Raw genomic sequence first — 18,414 nt, 5'->3', positions numbered from 1 at the left:
TCTGAAGAAGAGAAACAAAAAAGCAACAAGCCGAACACTGATGGTTTGGAGGGAATTTGTTGGGGGAAGCATATACTTAGTATGGCTAGCACAAACATAAGGGGAAGTCCTCTGAAGCACAAAGCAGGTTTCAATTATCATGTAAATTAACAGAACCAAATAATGCAGTTGAGTGTAATAGCATTATAACAGCATTGAGTCAATTTAACACATATCTATCTACAGTAAGTTTGTCATTTGCTTTTTACTTCCAAGTTCTGAAGTGGCATCCTAATCTTACCTACAGAATATCTCACCATCATTTGATAATACTATGACTAACTTTGTGTAGTTTCTTTTAATTGTCCAGAGTCCATTACAGTAGAATCCCTTTTATCCGACCCTCCATTATCTGGCTCTCTGTATTAACCGAACAACCAGCGCGCACAGATCCAGAAGCAGGTGATCTCTCCTGTGGCCACTAGATGGCACTGCAGCCTTGCATTTTCCCATTCTCCGGTTTATCCAAATTTGACTATCCGATCTGGCCCAGATCCCAATTCGATCGAATAAACAGGGTTCTGCTGTAGTTGGATTCCTGAATATGCTAGGGGTCCAGTCAGTCACCTTCCTTCTGCACCCACCCACATACCTGATCGGATTGGAGATTTGGAAAGCAATTGATTCTTCCAAAATTGGGGTGATATTCCAACCACTATTTTGCTTTTTTCCCCAGTTCCAAAAGCCACTCTAATTGATGGTAGCTCCAAAGGTGTGGACAGCAGGGGCTGAGTCTGGGCAGCAGTTCCACTCCTGAACTACTGGCAGACTCATACATTGAAATTATTGCTGTATTTACAAATCAACTGAAATCCTTCTCTCTGTCTTCTATCCCAAAGGAGGCAAATGTAGGGGATGTCTGTCAAGAGTCATGCTGCCAGGAGAGAGGTCTGGGGAGCAGCCCAGAGGGGGCTCAATAAAGATGCCTTGGGGCTGGGAACAGATTTCCTCTTGCATGCGTGTGTTCTGAGGGATCTCACAGCCATGCCCCCACTTCACATCACTATTTATATTACTGCAGCACCAGTTAGGATCATGCTCCTTTGTGCTAAACTCTGTTTAAACACCTTTGTTGAGATTTGTCCTGCTCCAAGGAACTTGTACTCTGATTAAAGACAAGACACAACAAATGGGCATAACAAATAATAGGAGACGGGGTGAGGAGGAAGAGAAGGATATCAATAACCAGGATAACAAGGCCCTGTCGTTACACAGGCTAATAGTGTGTGCATGATTTGATGGTTCTGAATCATGTACACTTAAATGTTTTTATTTCCCTATCCAAATCTAATAATCTGTACTCCTGCAACATTTGCCCCGTCCCCTAATCCCTGTGAAAAGCGACCCAAGATTCACTTAGCTTTCTATTATTTGTTTGTGTTTGTTCCCTTTTCTTTTTAATAGCCTATCCTCAACCACCACTCTGCCTAATATTACTAGCTTGGCCACAATTTTTGTAATATAAACTAATGCCTTCAACTCTCATAGATAGACCTTGGTGCTTCTGAGAGAGGAGGGGCTTCTGGGGCTATGAGCTGCAAAGTCCTGGCTCTAGTCTAGGGGCACAGAATGAGGGAGATTTATAGCTACCCCTTTGCCCTGGTACTGTTGGCAGCTACTCACTCAGTCTTCTGGAAGATGCTGAAGCCTTCTGAAATGGTCACCAGCCTGGTGAATTCCATGGCAAGTTCACCTCATTTGGTGCTCTAGTTTTATCATCTTCAAAGTTTGAGCACTTATGACATGGCTGTAATGGAATCATTAATTCAGATGACAGAGAGGAATTGTAAACTGGTGCTGTAGGTACTGATTAGAACCTTGGACTAGTAGCCAGCACTCCTGGATTCTATACTCAACTCTACCCCTGATTCTTTATGAAGCTGCAAATCCCTACCCTCAGTGGTGCCAATTTCACAAGGTAAACCTTATTGTTTAAGTAGTTACTCTTCTTTGGGTTTTACTGTGGAAAAGGAATACTAAGATCTATATTAAATTACCAGTGCCAGGTACAATACAAAGATAAGTCTCCTACTCAAAAGAAATTATTCTGGAACACCTGACTCATAGGAATGTTAAGCAACTGAAAGCAGAATCTCTGTGATTCAGCTGTGACATGGTAAGCCATGCATTCTCCTCTTTACATGTTTACTTTCACACTGATTCATTTTTTAATTATCTCTGATGTGTATGTTGATGCTGTTGCCTCTCATAATTAGGCCTAGGTTTATCGTATTTAAAGATTATGTATGCACTTCAGCATGACTGTATTGGAAAGATTTAAACCAGCTGACCGGAAAAAAAATGTAAAATCGTGCATTGCATAGTGATTAGAACATGAGACTAGTAGCCAAGACTTCTGGATTCTATACCCCACTCTACTTAATTTGTAAACCACTGTGAGAGTCAGAGATGAAACATGCTATGTAAATTCCTGTTAATATTGTTTTAAATAAAAAGACAATTAAGCTTTTGAAATGTTAGCACTTAATTCAATAGCCAGAGGCAAAAATATTTAATCGTAAGTGCCTTCAACCACACAAGATAGATGAATTATATTTTTGCACAGCTCGAGGTAGTTTTTCCAATATCAAGTTAACAATATTAATTTTACAGAATGCTATATTCATGTTTTTAAAAGGTCACATTAAAAGAAAATTTCTATATTCTATAACAAAAGGGTATTCACCTCTAGAATAATATATGAAGAGTGGCTAAAGTAGATCAAAGTAGGAGTGGGGAGTAGACCTAGTTTGGTGGTACTGCCACGTCTTGACTTTGTAGAAGCACAGCAATTTGCGTGTGCAAAGCCGGTATTTTCACACACAGTTATTACATATTTGTACTGCGGTAGCACTTAAGGTATGTCTTCAGTGCAATAAAATATGTGTGCCCCACCGATCAGCGTATTCAGATGGTGGGACTATAAAATTGCAGTGTGTTGCTGCTCAGGCTGGAGCCCAGGTGGAATAGCTACACTGCAATTTTACTGCCTTGTGAGCCTGAGTCAGCCAACGTGGGCCAGCTGTGGGTGTTTTATTGCAGTGTAGACATACCCTCAGGACCCATTGTATTAGACATTGAATGTACATTATTGATTTATTTGCATTCCTGTAGCTGTACCGTAAAAGTCTGTGCTGGCTCCAGTTTGCAGTCTAAATGTATGAAAAGAGACTAATATGGGGAGGTCCAGATAAAAGTGACACCACCATACTTTGTACAGTGAGCAGCAATTAGATGGACTCTGTTGCCTGGGCATTATCAAGTGTTGGGTTATTTCCTGCTTCTGCTTGCCTTATTTTAAGGTGATTTTAATCTTTTTCCTTTTGTCAAGGAGGCAGTAAAGCTGGTGAGTGAGAGGTGGGTGATGGGAGTTGTACTTCGATGGTGCCTGGCAAGGTTTAGGCAGCTCACTAGTACTAGTACCAGGGCCGGCTCTGGCTTTTTTGCCGCCCCAGGCAAAAAAGCCTCCGGCCGCCCCCCCGGGGGGGAGGGCGGCCGGAGCCCTGGGAGGAGGGCGGCTCTCCCCGGCCGGGGCTCGGCTCTCCCCCCGGCGGCCAGAGTGCAGGGGGCAGGGCGGCTCTCCCCGGCCGGGGCTCGCTGCTCTCCCCCGGCGGCTGGGGGGAGGGCGCCAGGGGGAGGGCGGCAAGCCCGGCCGTGGCCCCGCTCTCCCCGGCGGCCGGAGCGCCGCGCCGCCCCCCTCCAGGTGCCGCCCCAAGCACAAGCTTGGTGGGCTGGTGCCTGGAGCCGGCCCTGACTAGTACTCCTGGGAGGGCAGGGTGGCCCTTTTCTTCTGACTGCCTCTCGGTTATAGCCCGCATCATCACAACCTACAACCCTAACCAACCGGTTTTTCTATGCACTTAAAACAAAGTCAAAGTCAAATGCTTCTCCTGCGCACACAGGGCGCTGCTGCCAGCTGGCACCTCCCTCCTCGCACCCTGTTGAGTAGCTAGCCCCAGAGCCCTGCCTGGAGGCGGCTGCTTCCCTGAAGGGCAAAGGAGAGGACTTGGGGCCGCACTATGAAGGCGCTGAGCGATTTCCTGGGCGCGCTGAGCCCCAGACAGGATGGAACGCAGCCGGCGGCGGAGGCACCCGCAGCCGACTACGAGACGCGTGAGTGCGCGTGGCTGGGGCTCGGCGCTGCGCGGCCACAGCGGGTCGGGGCAGCGGGGATCGCGACGCGGGCAGACCACAGAAGGGCAACGGGGGCGGGCGTGAGGCGGGAGAGCTGAGAGAGAGCAGCCCCGCTGCAGGAGGAGGAAAGAACTGCTTTTAGACAGCTAGACTGGGCAGAGGCTGTCCCTCGGCTCTGCACCGGGCCGTTTGCATCTCTTGGGGAGTGGGACACGTTTTACAATCCCCGTCAGATCCGTTGCAGGAGGTGTTTTCCTGAGCCTGGATTGAGAGAAACCGGAGCAAGCTGACCGAAGTCGAGCCGGTTTCTTTGTGTTCCCTCCCTGATCCGCTTTAGACCGGGCTCAAGCTGCACAGTTAAGATCCAGACTTTCCCAAGGGCCTGGGGTGTTTGGCTCTGCAGTTCTGGGTTGGGCCACTGTGGAAATTGGAGGGGAGCTATAAAGTTTGGCTACAAGTCTGAATTCCCTCCCCTCCCAACATTTTTTTTTGGGGGGGGATTATTATTAATTTGTGTTATAGGTATAGTAGCATCTAATCAGGAGGCTTTGAGTGTATGACACACACCTTGCCCCAGAGAGCTTACCTTCTGAACTAGAGGAGGAGCAGACAAAGGGTGGGGGAACAAGATACAACATGCAAGTGAAGTGGTCAGGTTATTAGGTCCATTTTTGTTTTGTTTTCCTTTTTGCCCCAAAGCAAGGAACATACCAAAGGTGGCAGAGAAGGAAGTAATCAAACTATGTACAATTTTATGTACATTAAAAATAATGTACATCAAGTATCTATCAGAGCCCCTCAGTCTTTACAAGTCTGGTATAATGAGAATCAGGGGTGCTGGTTTTGGCCCATCTACAATCCAAGTCCCTGGACCTGCAAACACTTGTGCACACGCTTAACTTGAAACGCATAAGAAATCCCACTGATTTCAGTGGGACTGCTCACATGCTTGAAGCATGTACATACATTTTGCAGAATCAGGGCCCAAATCAACTATGAAAGGACGTTGGGTGAATGTCTGGCCCCATTGAAGTCAATGGTAAAACTTTTGCAGTCTCCAGGGGTGTAGTATCCTACTTCCTGTCTGCAGCCCATACAGAGAGCGCTTTTGAGGTTAGGTGGGAAAAGGTGCTATAGAATAAGGTATAGTTGATAAGTCAAGTAATATCACTATAAGAGCTGGCAGAAATTTGTCAAGTGAATAATTTTTTAATAGGAAAATGGCCCTTTTTTAGACATTGGAAATGTTAATTTTAAAATGTCTTTTTCATTTTTTCTCTCCTTTCCCGAAGTTCAATGCCAAATAGGAAAAAAAGTGGAGAGGGTTTGGAGGAAAAGACAAAAACCTGAAAAAATTAAAATTCTAAAATGAAAAATTTAACCAAAAAATTGAGTAAATGAAAAAGCATAGCTTCTTGGAACCCTCTTCCTCCACTATTCAACCAGCTAAACTCTCTGTTTAGCCTGCAAAATATATTGTATTTCCTGCAGGGTAATGAGAGATTTTATCTTTGTGGATAACATGGCAGGAAACGAAAAGTGAGACAAGCATGGAAAGATTCATTATTCAAACTCTAAACCAGGGTAGTCAATAGGTGGACCATAGGCCAAATCCGGACCGCCAGACACTTTTGAACAGACCCTGAAATCTTTATTTACTTATCATTTTTATTGGTTTCTTCTTATTATTATTTTCTCTGGAGTCCGGACCTTGAATCATAGAATCATAGAATATCAGGGTTGGAAGGGACCTCAGGAGGTCATCTAGTCCAACCCCCTGCTCAAAGCAGGACCAATTCCCAACTAAATCATCCCAGCCAGGGCTTTGTCAAGCCGGGCCTTAAAAACCTCCAAGGAAGGAGACTCCACCACCTCCCTAGGTAACGCATTCCAGTGCTTCACCACCCTCCTAGTGAAATAGTGTTTCCTAATATCCAACCTAGACCTCCCCCACTGCAACTTGAGACCATTGCTCCTTGTTCTGTCATCTGCCACCATTGAGAACAGCCTAGCTCCATCCTCTTTGGAACCCCCCTTCAGGTAGTTGAAGGCTGCTATCAAATCCCCCCTCATTCTTCTCTTCTGGAGACTAAACAATCCCAGTTCCCTCAGCCTCTCCTCATAAGTCATGCGCTCCAGACCCCTAATCATTTTTGTTGCCCTCCGCTGGACTCTTTCCAATTTTTCCACATCCTTCTTGTAGTGTGGGGCCCAAAACTGGACACAGTACTCCAGATGAGGCCTCACCAATGTCGAATAAAGGGGAATGATCACGTCCCTCGATCTGCTGGCAATGCCCCTACTTATACAGCCCAAAATGCCGTTAGCCTTCTTGGCAACAAGAGCACACTGTTGACTCATATCCAGCTTCTCGTCCACTGTGACCCCTAGGTCCTTTTCTGCAGAACTGCTACCTAGCCACCCGGTCCCTAGTCTGTAGCAGTGCATAGGATTCTTCCGTCCTAGGTGCAGGACTCTGCACTTGTCCTTGTTGAACCTCATCAGGTTTCTTTTGGCCCAATCCTCTAATTTGTCTAGGTCCCTCTGTATCCGATCCCTACCCTCTAGTGTATCTACCACGCCTCCGAGTTTAGTGTCATCGTCAAACTTGCTGAGAGTGCAGTCCACACCATCCTCCAGATCATTAATAAAGATATTAAACAAAACCAGCCCCAGGACCGACCCTTGGGGCACTCCGCTTGAAACTGGCTGCCAACTAGACATGGAGCCATTGATCACTACCCGTTGAGCCCGACGATCTAGCCAGCTTTCTATCCACCTTACAGTCCATTCATCCAGCCCATACTTCTTTAACTTGGCAGCAAGAATACTGTGGGAGACAGTATCAAAAGCTTTGCTAAAGTCAAGGAATAACACATCCACTGCTTTCCCCTCATCCACAGAGTCAGTTATCTCCTCATAGAAGGCAATTAGGTTAGTCAGGCACGACTTCCCCTTGGTGAATCCATGCTGACTGTACCTGATCACTTTCCTCTCCTCTAAGTGTTTCATAATTGATTCCTTGAGGACCTGCTCCATGATTTTTCCAGGGACTGAGGTGAGGCTGACTGGCCTGTAGTTCCCCGGATCCTCCTCCTTCCCTTTTTTAAAGATGGGCACTACATTAGCCTTTTTCCAGTCATCCGGGACCTCCCCCAATCGCCATGAGTTTTCAAAAATAATGGCTAATGGCTCTGCAATCCGCCAACTCCTTTAGCACCCTCGGATGCAGCGCATCCGGCCCCATGGACTTGTGCACGACCAGTTTTTCTAAATAGTCCCGAACCACTTCTTTCTCCACAGAGGGCTGGTCACCTTCTCCCCATATTGTGCTGCCCAGTGCAGCAGTCTGGGAGCTGACCTTGTTTGTGAAGACAGAGGCAAAAAAATCATTGAGTACATTAGCTTTTTCCACATCCTCGGTCACTAGGTTGCCTTCCCCATTCAGTAAGGGGCCCACACTTTCCTTGACTTTCTTCTTGTTGCTAACATACCTGAGAAACCCTTCTTGTTACTCTTAACATCTCTTGCTAGCTGCAACTCCAAGTGTGATTTGGCCTTCCTGATTTCACTCCTGCATGCCTGAGCAATATTTTTATACTCCTCCCTGGTCATTTGTCCAATCTTCCACTTCTTGTAAGCTTCTTTTTTGCGTTTAAGATCAGCAAGGATTTCACTGTTTAGCCAAGCTGGTCGCCTGCCATATTTACTATTCTTTCTACACACCGGGATGGTTTGTTGCTGCAACCGCAATAAGGATTCTTTAAAATACAGCCAGCTCTCCTGGACCCCTTTGCCCTTCATGTTATTCTCCCAGGGGATCCTGCCCATCTGTTCCCTGAGGGAGTCAAAGTATGCTTTTCTGAAGTCCAGGGTCCGTTTTCTGCTGCTCTCCTTTCTTCCTTGTGTCAGGATCCTGAACTCGACCATCTCATGGTCACTGCCTCCCAGGTTCCCATCCACTTTTGCTTCCCCTACTAATTCTTCCCTGTTTGTGAGCAGCAGGTCAAGAAAAGCTCTGCCCCTAGTTGGTTCCTCCAGCACTTGCACCAGGAAATTGTCCCCTACACTTTCCAAAAACTTCCTGGGTTGACTATACGTTGACTAAGAAATTTGGACCTTGACACAAAATAATTGACTACCCCTGCTCTAAACCATTCCAAGAGAGAATGCTGAAGCAACGCGGACCTCAAGCTTAGCGAGGGATGTGTTTTGGTGGCTCCTGCAATGGAAGAGGGCAAAAGGACAGGATGTGAGATTTCCACCTCCAACAGAACTTCAGGATAGGCTGCAGTTTCCTGTGATTTGGCCAATGATTTGGAGCCAGGAGATTTGGACTTAATAAAACCAAGTGCTCAGAGCCACTTCCTGTTTGTTGGTTTCCAGTAGTCCACCACCCTTCCTCCGCTACCTAGGTCATTGTGGGCTGTGCTGGTTGCCACTTCGGGGCTAGGAAGGAATTTTTCCCCATACCACCAGATTGAGTGAAGCTGGTTGGGGTTTTTGTTTTTGTTTGCCTTCCTCCCAGTGAAACCTAGGGGTTGGATGTTGGACAGCCAGAAGGCTGGAATTCTCCCCCTCCCAAAGGTCACAGCTTGGACCTGCATGGGAGTCATTTAGTTGTTCCAACTTTTGGCAGGTGCCCAGTGCAGGAACTGGCTGATTTAAGCTTAGGATCCAAAAAGGTAACGCTGTAGGCATCCCAAGGGCATCTTCTTATGAGATGGAGGCATCGTGTCTAACTCACTGGGGGCAAATGCAAACCAGGAGCCGGGGCATTATCTTGGTGGACCGCCCTGCCAAGGCACTTGGCAGCGATGCTGGCTGGGGGTTGAGCTCCCTTCTTGCGTCTTCCCCCAAAAGTGGGAGGGAGCTAGCAGGCAAGTGGAGCTCACAGAGACCCTCCTTGTGTGATGATTGGCTCCCCCTGCAGTGGAAGCCTCCAAGAATTGGCAAATGATCAAAGGGGAGTGAGTGACTGCTCTGGGCTGTCCCCTGATGAGAACCTTGGATGTACTTTGACAAAGTTGCGGCCTGGTTAAAAACCCATACCACGTATCCTTGCCTTGTTCCACACAGTGAGCATACCAAAGGACCTTTCTTTCAACTCTTGATTTCAATAGAATTATTACTTGTTTGCAGCAATGTAGGTAAAGGAGGATCAGGTCCATTAGTGCTGAAATAATGGTTAAATGTGGCAATGGAAGAAGAAGCATAGGGATTTGTAGGCTTGGCCTTCCAAACAAGATTTTTTCTTGTTTCTGTGCAGGTTATTGCTTCCTGTACTGTTTCTGCCATCAGTCTTACTCCTCTTTATCCCAGGCACAGTGTGAACAGAGTGGAATGTTTTTTTACATTAAGATCTCTTGAAAATTCATTAATGTGACACTGAGAAATTCAGACTTCAGGACTCCAGGTGAGAGGGAGAATTAGACTATGTCTACCCTACAGGTTATGTCGGTATAATGTATATCGCTCAGAGGTGTGAATAAACCAGCCCCCTGAGCAATATAAGTTATACCGACATAAGCACTTGTGTGCACAGCGCATCGTTGGCAGGAGGGCTTCTCCTGCTGACATAGCTTCTGCCATTCGCGGAGGTGGTTTTATTATGCCTTCACCAGATGCACTGCAGCGGAACAGCTGCATTGGTACAGCTGTGCTGCTGCAGCACTGTAGGTGTAGACATGCCCTTAGCGTGGAGGGGAACTTCCACATTACAGTAATATAATAGCTCTTGGGATATCACTGCTTTGGTGAAGCATGGCTGGATAACTTGTTAGGCTGTTGTCTTTTGTATTTAATGCAGAAATGCACTTTTGTTTGCATCTTGCTGATTTTCTTGGTCTTTGTCCCCATCTGTTAGATGATATTTCTTTGCCTCATAGGGATATTGTGTGGAAAAATACATTCATTGTGTGGTACTTAGATACTGCTGTGACATTGCCATAGAAAAGCCTATAATAAATGCATTACTTTGGAACTGTCCAGCTGAACGTCTGTTTTGTCCACTGTGGCTGTGGATTATTCCCAGAAAGATAATTCTGGGATAAAAGATAAGATACAGTTAAGTGGGTGCTGCTTTCCCTGAATGTAACCTGAAATCATTCTATCTCAAGCTGTGATCTCACTAGACCTCAAGCTAAGCAAGAATGCAGTGGGTCAGGGCTTGGATAGAAGATCTCTAGGAAACGAGTAGTTGCTGCAGAAAGTGGTGCTGGTGGTTCAGTAGGTAACACTGTCCTCTCTGCGACAGTTCCAAACTGGTGCCCCTGTTAGATATCTGGTCTCTATGATATTTAGCCTAACAGCTAAAGGTTAGTTATCTGTATCTATTGTGCTAGGAAAGAGGTGTGCTGACAGAGAAGTCTATAGGAGTCTATAGTCATATCTACACTAGCACTTCTGTCGGCAAAACTTTTGTCACTCAGGGGGGTGAAATAAATACCCCCTGAGCAACATAAGTTTTGCCGACAGAAGTGCTTGTGTGCACAGTGCTATGTTGGTGAGAGACGCGTTCCCGCTGACATAGCTACCACTGCTTGTTGAGCTGGTTTTATTATATCGACAGGGGAGCTCTCTCCTGTCAGCATAATATGGTTACATGGGAGACCTTACAGTGGAACAGCTGTATCGGTACAGCTGTGCCACTGTAAGCTTGTAAGTGTAGACATGGCCTTAGACTTCTATTTTAGCTAGACTGATGTTTAATGCTCACTCTTTGAAATCTCTTTTCTGAGTTTATTAAACATTAATAGTTTTGTCACAGCCGACCAAGTGGGTGCCTAGTGGTTTTGTTAATACTGTATCCAAAAAAGCCTAGCTTCCCCAGGTTTCTTTGCTGCTAGAGGTGCTCTCTTTTTGGGTGAGGCATAAAACCAAGCTCTTAAGCTCTAGTAAATCTCATGAATTTTCCGAGAATCGGAATACTGTATTCTCTCAGGTGTCCCAGTCAAATTACAATGTAGGTAATCACCTTCTTTCTACCTAAACTCCTCTATCAGTTTTACTTGGATATATGCATGCATCAGTTCCTGCCCGACAGTGTTATGGAGATTGGTGGTGTGTTCTGTTAAATAGCTGCTGTATGCAATGCTGTTGGAGCTGTGTCAGTCCCAGGGTATTAGAGAGACAAGATGAGTGAGGTAATATTTTTATTGAACCAACTTCTGCTGGTGAGAGAGACAAGCATTTGAACTTACAAAAGCCTGTCTCTCTCACCAGTAGAAGTTGGTCCAATAAAAGATATTACCTCATGCACCTTGTCTCTCAAACAAGTGCTGCATTTCACTCCTGAGGTGGCTGTATTTAAAAGAATGAGTGAAATAGTTCCTGTAATTTTGTACTGTTGGTTGTTACATTTGTAAAGCACCCTGGGACCCATTTGGGTGACGGGAACTATATAAATGCTGGGAAGTGCAATTAATGATATTTTTGTGCTGTGAAAATTCTATTTCTATTTGTTCTTAAAGAACTGGAACTAGAGAGATCAACCAGATGCCTGAGGGCGGGGGGAATGTAATGTTGTAACAACAATTCCATGATAAAAAGCAAATAATTCACATAGAATATTGAAACAAGATGTGCATATCACAACAGGAAGTAAGGGGAGTAGAATCATAGAAGATTAGGGTTGGAAGAGACCTCAGGAGGTCATCTAGTCCAACACCCTGTTCAAAGCAGGACCAACCCCAACTAAATCATCCCAGCCAGGGCTTTGTTAAGCTGAGCCTTAAAAACCTCTAAGGATGGAGATTCCACCACGTCCCTAGGTAACCCATTCCAGTGCTTCACCTCCCTCCTAGTGAAATAGTTTTTCCTAATATCTAAACTAGACTTCCCCCACTGCAACTTGAGACTATTGCTTCTTGTTCTGTCATCTGCCACCACTGAGAACAGCCTAGCTCCATGCCTTTGGAACCCCCCTTCAGGTAGTTGAAGGCTGCTATCAAATCCCCCCCCGCCCACTCTTCTTTTCTGCAGACTAAATAAGCCCAGTTCCCTCAGCCCCTCCTCATAAGTCATGTGCTCCAGCCCCCTAATCATTTTCGTTGCCCTCTGCTGGACTCTCTGTAGTGGGGGGCCCAAAACTGGACGCAATACCCCAGATGTGGCCTCACGAGTGCCAAATAGAGGGGAATAATCACTTCCCTCAATGTGCTGGCAATGCTTCTACTAAAGCAGCCCAAAATGCTGTTAGCCTTCTTGGCAACAAGGGCACACTGTTCCAGCTTCTCATCCACTGTAATCCCCAGGTCCTTTTCTGCAGAACTGTTGCTTAGCCAGTCGGTCCCCAGCCTGTAGCAATACATGGGATTCTTCCATCCTAAGTGCAGGGCTCTGCACTTGTCCTTGTTGAACCTCATTAGATTTCTTTTGGCCCAATCCTTCAATTTGTCTAGGTCACTCTGGACCCTATCCCTATCCTCCACTTATCTACCTCTCCCCCCATCTTAGTGTCATCTGCAAATTTGCTGAGGGTGCAATCCATCCCATCATCCAGATCATTAATGAAGATGTTGAACAAAGTAGAGTTATAATTTAAGTTTTTTATGACTATTTCTTAAATACCATAAACTACTTTGTCACATTTTTTACAGTGTTACCACATGAGAGAGAATTTCAGCATGCTGCTAAAATGAACAATTTGGAAACCATGGAGAAGTTACTTAGGAAGAATGTTAACATTAATGCTGTAAATACAGTGAGTATAAAATACTGTGTATGACATTTTAATTGCCAGAAATATGCCTTGTGTATGGTCACTAAGTGAAATCTCAAAAGTATTAGTGTATTTGATTGCAAGAGGAGGAGGATAAAGATACCCTTGTAGAAAATTCTCTGAACAAGTAGTATTTCAGGTGTCCAGTTGAGTGCCCAAATCTTGTGAAGTGAAGAGTGCCCTCCACTTGCACTTAACAAGAGTGCAGGGTGATCAGTAATTCACAGGTCTAGTGATCAGTGTATAAGAGTGGGGCCAGGAACTTCTGAGTTATAATCTTGATACTCTGTGACCTTGGGCAATTAGTTTAACCTCTGCCTCAATATCCCCATCTGCAAAATGGGTATACTTAACCTCACAGGCATTTTTGGTTCTTGTGAAATGCTTTGCAGATTAAAATGCACATAAAGAGTTGTGTTGTTCAATGTGTGCTGAAACATGACTGCACTTGTATTCTGTGGCTACAAGGTGAGGTCAGAATTCAGACCTGGTGCAAGCAGATGGAACTCCATTGATATCAACAAGAGTTGTAGCCTTTTGGTGTAGATCTAAATTTGGACTAGAAAATTCTACACAAAGTGTTGCAGCATTTCATGGAGAAGGATGTTAGTCCAGGGCATCCTGCAATAACAAAGAGTGTCCCCCTGTAGTGCCTGTCCACGGCAGTTCACTCCCCTTGGGCAGCCCATCCAGGGGGTTGGTACAAATGGTCGCCAGCCTGCATCAAACTTTTAGGTGTAAACTGTCTGACTTAGCACGTCCTAATACTTAATCACAAGTTCTGAAAAAAATGTGCCACCTTTTCCACGTGCTTGGTTTGGAACTGGGGAAGTAAGAGTACCTGCAGCTGGATTCCTGAGTCCTCCTTCAGAAAAGAAAGAGAAAAAGGATCCTTTTAAAATTACATTATTTTGAATAAGAATATTGTTTCCATGAATACATACTGCTATTAATGGTACTCCGGGCATGAAATTTTTGACAGCCCTGAGCGATGTAACTAGGTTGATCTCATTTTTAAGTGCAGACCACGCTTATTTCATATGGGTAGACCCATTGAACTCCTTCAGATTATTTGCATGTGTAAAGTTATTTATTGAGGGTTGGAGGATGGAAACCTTCATTTGCATAAACAACAGACCAAACTGAAATGGTGACTAATACCAAGTAAGAGGAGCATTCGAGTCATGCATTAGAGAGATAAAATCAAAAACAAATATGTAGCAACCAGGATATCACCAAGAAACAAATCGAATTATGTAAATCTTAGGCCTGGTCTACAGCTATTGCATAGCACTCATAGTATAGATATCACCTAAATCTTTGCTTTTAAAATCAAACAGTAAAATAGAAATTGTGAAAATGAATGTTTTCTGCACAGCATATCTCCTCTCTCTAAGCAATGTGTGTTTACTTAAGCCCTGTTTATGACACGTTAGTGAGTTTCAGGGAAGGGATTAGAATGGCACATAAATACCTATTGTACTCTGGTTCTACTAGATTTCATTAAACACAATATTTAATTTAGATACAAGGGAACAGAAATACAGATAATGGCAAATTTTGGCTAGAGAGTGTGCAAATGAATGTGTGTTGGGGAGCTTTGATCAGAGGATTCAGAAATCCTGATAATTTGTGTAATAAAAATAACTGTATTACATACCTATCCACCCAAGCTTGTTTTATTTCAGCTGCAGCGCACAGCTCTCCATTTTGCTGTTGCAGGAAATCATATATCTACTGTGGATTTTCTTCTCCATCACAAAGCTAGAGTGGATGTTGCAGATAAGGTAAGCAAACCAATACTGTCAGATCAAAACACATGGTCTGAACCCTTGGCTGCTACAGTTGCAACAGTACAGCACAGGGTGTGTGTGTGTGTGTGTGTGTGTGTGTGTATAAAGGTGATTTAATGCCAATCCTGGGGTGGGTGTGTACCAGTTTGGATCCTTGTGTAAATTAGAGCAGCTGTTAGACTGCTCTAATTTACACCACCAATAGCCCCAACGGGCTGACAAAGCAACCAGGGATCACTGGAGAACAGATAACCACTGGCCACGTCCCCTTTCCTCCAGGACCCCCCCCCCCCTCCAAATCTGGCAGCTGAGAGGGGAGTAGTATAGTAGCCACTATGCTGTCTCTATGCCATCAAAGGACTCCCTGCACTGGGGTGGGTGGCTAGACTGTCAGTTTTAGAGCCACTTTGGCCGGCAGTATGAGGCAGAGTGGCTGCAGCACAGTGGGAGATCCAGCCCATATAGTAATGAAGCAAAATTCCTTATGGGTTACTAAGAATGAACAGATTTCAAATGGAAAGAGTTTTTAAAATGCAATTCACTTTTCACCAGATATCTGTTTGTTTACTTTTGTACTTCATTCTGCTTGGATATGGTGAAAATAGATTAGCCATCTTCAATTTTGTTTCGGTTTGTTTCACTGTCTCCCCATACACTAACACAGTGCTGCAATGTTTGACTTACAAACACTGAAGGGAAATGTATACATCCAAACAGCTGGGTTACAAGTTATGACTTGTAATTCATGACAATATTTCTATGAATAATTGGATGTTGTAATTTTTAAAAAATGAAACCGACATTTTAAGCCCCTGTCTCTGTCCTGTCTTCTAGAATTTCTCATTCCTGTTTAAGGGCCCAACAGAGCGGTTTTGGAGTTCTTAAAACATTATATTAGAGATGTTTTTGTTTAAATTCTAGAAATATTTATACCCTTTTCATGCAAGACTTCTCCTGTTTTATACTTTTTCCCCCCTAAACTAAAACTAAACCATCGCTAAAAAGAACGTAGAGTGCAAATCCTGATTATGGGCGAGAGTAACAGAGAGGCTGGGCCATTAAGAGGAACGGGGCTCAGCGACCCTGTTCCTGTCCTGATGCTCCCAGTTGGGCCACTTAAGAGGGTGGGGCAGCATCTAGGATACTCTAAGAGGTCTGGTGAGATCCAGTGCATCAGAGCGGACAGAATCAGTCAGGAGATGAGAGCTACCAGAGAAAGAAGGTTCTCCATGAGAGAGGATGAAGGCAGGAGATCCGCAAGGGGATTGCTGGCTGGTGTTCCCAAGCCAGAGAGCCAGGGCTGGAGAGCGCTAAAGGCAGGAGAACAGCAGAGTGACATCCTGCTGGCTCTAAGACAGAGGGCTGGAGCCAAGGGCCAAAGAGGGCTGAAGGAAGGGAGAGAAGTAGAGGAAATGACCCACTGGTATCTCCTTGCTGGAGAGCTGGGGCCCAGAGGAACAATGAGAGGCTCCCAATAAAGAGGCTGTGGAAGTTCCCACTGGGAAGAGTGGGGTTGTACCCCAGAAGGAGGGTCGGGGTGGCTGTGTCGATAGAGGGACAGAGGAGGACTGACAAAGAGTCTGGGTGAGGCAGAGGGCACTGGAAAGTGGTACGTGTTATGTGAATGGCCAGGAGGATATATGATTTTTAACGCCTACTTGCACTGGGTTGATATGGACTATTCTTGGAGACTTGTGTATTATGTTTGGTTAATAAATTATGTTATGGACTTGAGTGTGTGCTGCTTTGGAATTAGTGAGAACCCAAAAGGGAAAATGAGGCAAGGGGCTACTTGTAAGGCTGCCCTAAGGCCACAATGAGGCACCTGGGAGGAGGCTACTCATTACAGCTGGTTGTGAGCTAGGAGGAAAATAATTATCTGTGAAATATGTGAATGCTTCTTTGTGTGACCCACCTCTTCCACAGTATGTGATATTCATAGGCTTCAAAAAATGCCATAGCAGGGTATGTTCCAAAAGTTAGGCGTTCTAGAACACTTTAGTTTGAAGGCAGTGAAGTGTCCCAAAGGGAGAAAGGAGGTTGCCTGGCATATGGGTTACCGTGTTACATCACACAAATCCTGGCTCTGTGTTGCAAATGGGAATCCAGATTGAGGTAGCGAGGGGAAGAATGGAGTGTTTAGTTTGATCAGGAAAAAGTGCCAAGACGTCACTCTTAACTTTTCACTAGCCCCATTTCACCTGGGGTTTCTGTTACTGTTGCAGACATTGGCAATACAACTGCTTTTTGTTCTGCAGAGCGTTCTGCTCCATTGAAGTCTATGGGCGTTTTGGCCTTGATTTCAACTGAGGCAGGATTGGGTTTCTAGAGTCCTAGATTAAAAATGTATGTGCAGTCTACACAGTAGATTTATCACAACTATCCTCATAGCTTTAGTCACTAGGGGCATGTGAAAGCAGCTATATTTAATTAAAGCTGTATATAAAGAACAATAGCAACACTCAGAAGTGAACAAAGAGCCAGCGCAATCTTTGGTGCTTCTCATCGCTAATATCGCACTGTGCTCCAGCTATGGCTTCTGAGTGGTCTTTAAAGAGTAGCCCCATGTGCAGTGTTATACAATATTCCAATGGAGGTCAAAAGGCACGAATAACTGTTACAAGGTCCACATTCAAGAGAAACGGTGTAAGATGTTGATGGAAAGTCACTTGGGCCACCAAGACCACTTGGGACTCCAAGGCAAATGAGGCTTCAGAAGGACTGCTAAGTTGTGTACCTCTTTGACAAAAGCTTGGATAAACACCACCTCAGTCAAGGAGGCAGACGCTATCCCTGTCGTGCCCTTCAGATGCTTTCCTCCAATCAACTAATATCGCTTCCGTCCTGCCTGGTTTGAGTTTTGGCCATTTCGCTCTACTCCAAGCCCCCTACCTTGGCCAGGTACTGGAAAAACAAAGATACTGTACCCTTTGGGTTCAGTGAGAGAGAGACATGGTGCTCAGTGTCCTCTGCATACTGATATCTGCGCCTTCCAAACTGTCTTCCCCCTCTCCCCAGTTTGCATATGTACAGTACAGAAGAAGTGCGACAGAATAGAATCCTGCAGAGACTCTAGCATGGTGGAGCAATTAACCTAGATCATCTGCAGGGATCTTTTTGAAAGATAGAGATGAAATCACCTGAGCAATATTGTCCACTGCTGCCAGGGTCTGCAACTGAGTTAACTTTTGTATATCCCATAGACTTCGACTTCTATTACAGCTCAGAGATTTCCTTATTGTGAATCACTTGCAAGCAGGGATGAGAAACTGAACAGAGTTGCCATTTAGAAACTTAAATATTTATACCATCAGGAAAGACAATTAAGTAAGTCTTATCATTCTGAACCCAAAATGTTCATAGCGAATTAGCCATGTGATTGTACCTTTTTTGTCTGACAAGCTGAAACCCATGTGTATGATTAATATGAAAAGTTCTAAAATGACTACAGCTATAATATAATAACCTTAACAGATCAATTTTATAGGTGGTGGACAGCTGGCTTTGGACAATAGTCCTCCATACCAATGACTAAGGGTCTGCCTACACTACAATTATGAAGTGTGATTGCAGCACATGTAGATGTGCCTAAGTCAGCTTTGAACTAGCTAGATCACAGCTAGCTTGAGTAACAATTGCAGGGTAGCTGCAGTGGCCCGGACTAGCCGCTGAAGGGTGTACCCTGGGTCCTGGGCAGGATTGTACTTGGGAGGCTAGACCGTGCCA

The 18,414-nt window shown here is 44.9% G+C and overlaps 1 protein-coding gene across 1 annotated transcript in view; it reads left to right on the top strand.

The window, feature by feature from the left end:
• The first annotated feature begins 4,058 nt into the window (after nt 1-4,058).
• The window catches only part of ANKDD1B (ankyrin repeat and death domain containing 1B), a 39,180-nt gene continuing 24,824 nt past the window's right edge, over nt 4,059-18,414 (top strand). Inside the window, exons 1-3 of the mRNA XM_065405885.1 lie at nt 4,059-4,152; nt 12,774-12,877; nt 14,584-14,682. Of these exons, the coding sequence (XP_065261957.1) occupies nt 4,059-4,152; nt 12,774-12,877; nt 14,584-14,682 (297 nt within the window). The remainder of the gene's footprint in view (nt 4,153-12,773; nt 12,878-14,583; nt 14,683-18,414) is intronic.

Source organism: Emys orbicularis, chromosome 6, assembly GCF_028017835.1.
Source record: "Emys orbicularis isolate rEmyOrb1 chromosome 6, rEmyOrb1.hap1, whole genome shotgun sequence".
NCBI lineage: Eukaryota > Metazoa > Chordata > Testudines > Emydidae > Emys > Emys orbicularis.
The sequence above is the reverse complement of the archived record's forward strand: the minus strand, read 5'-3'. Positions and strand labels throughout refer to the sequence as shown.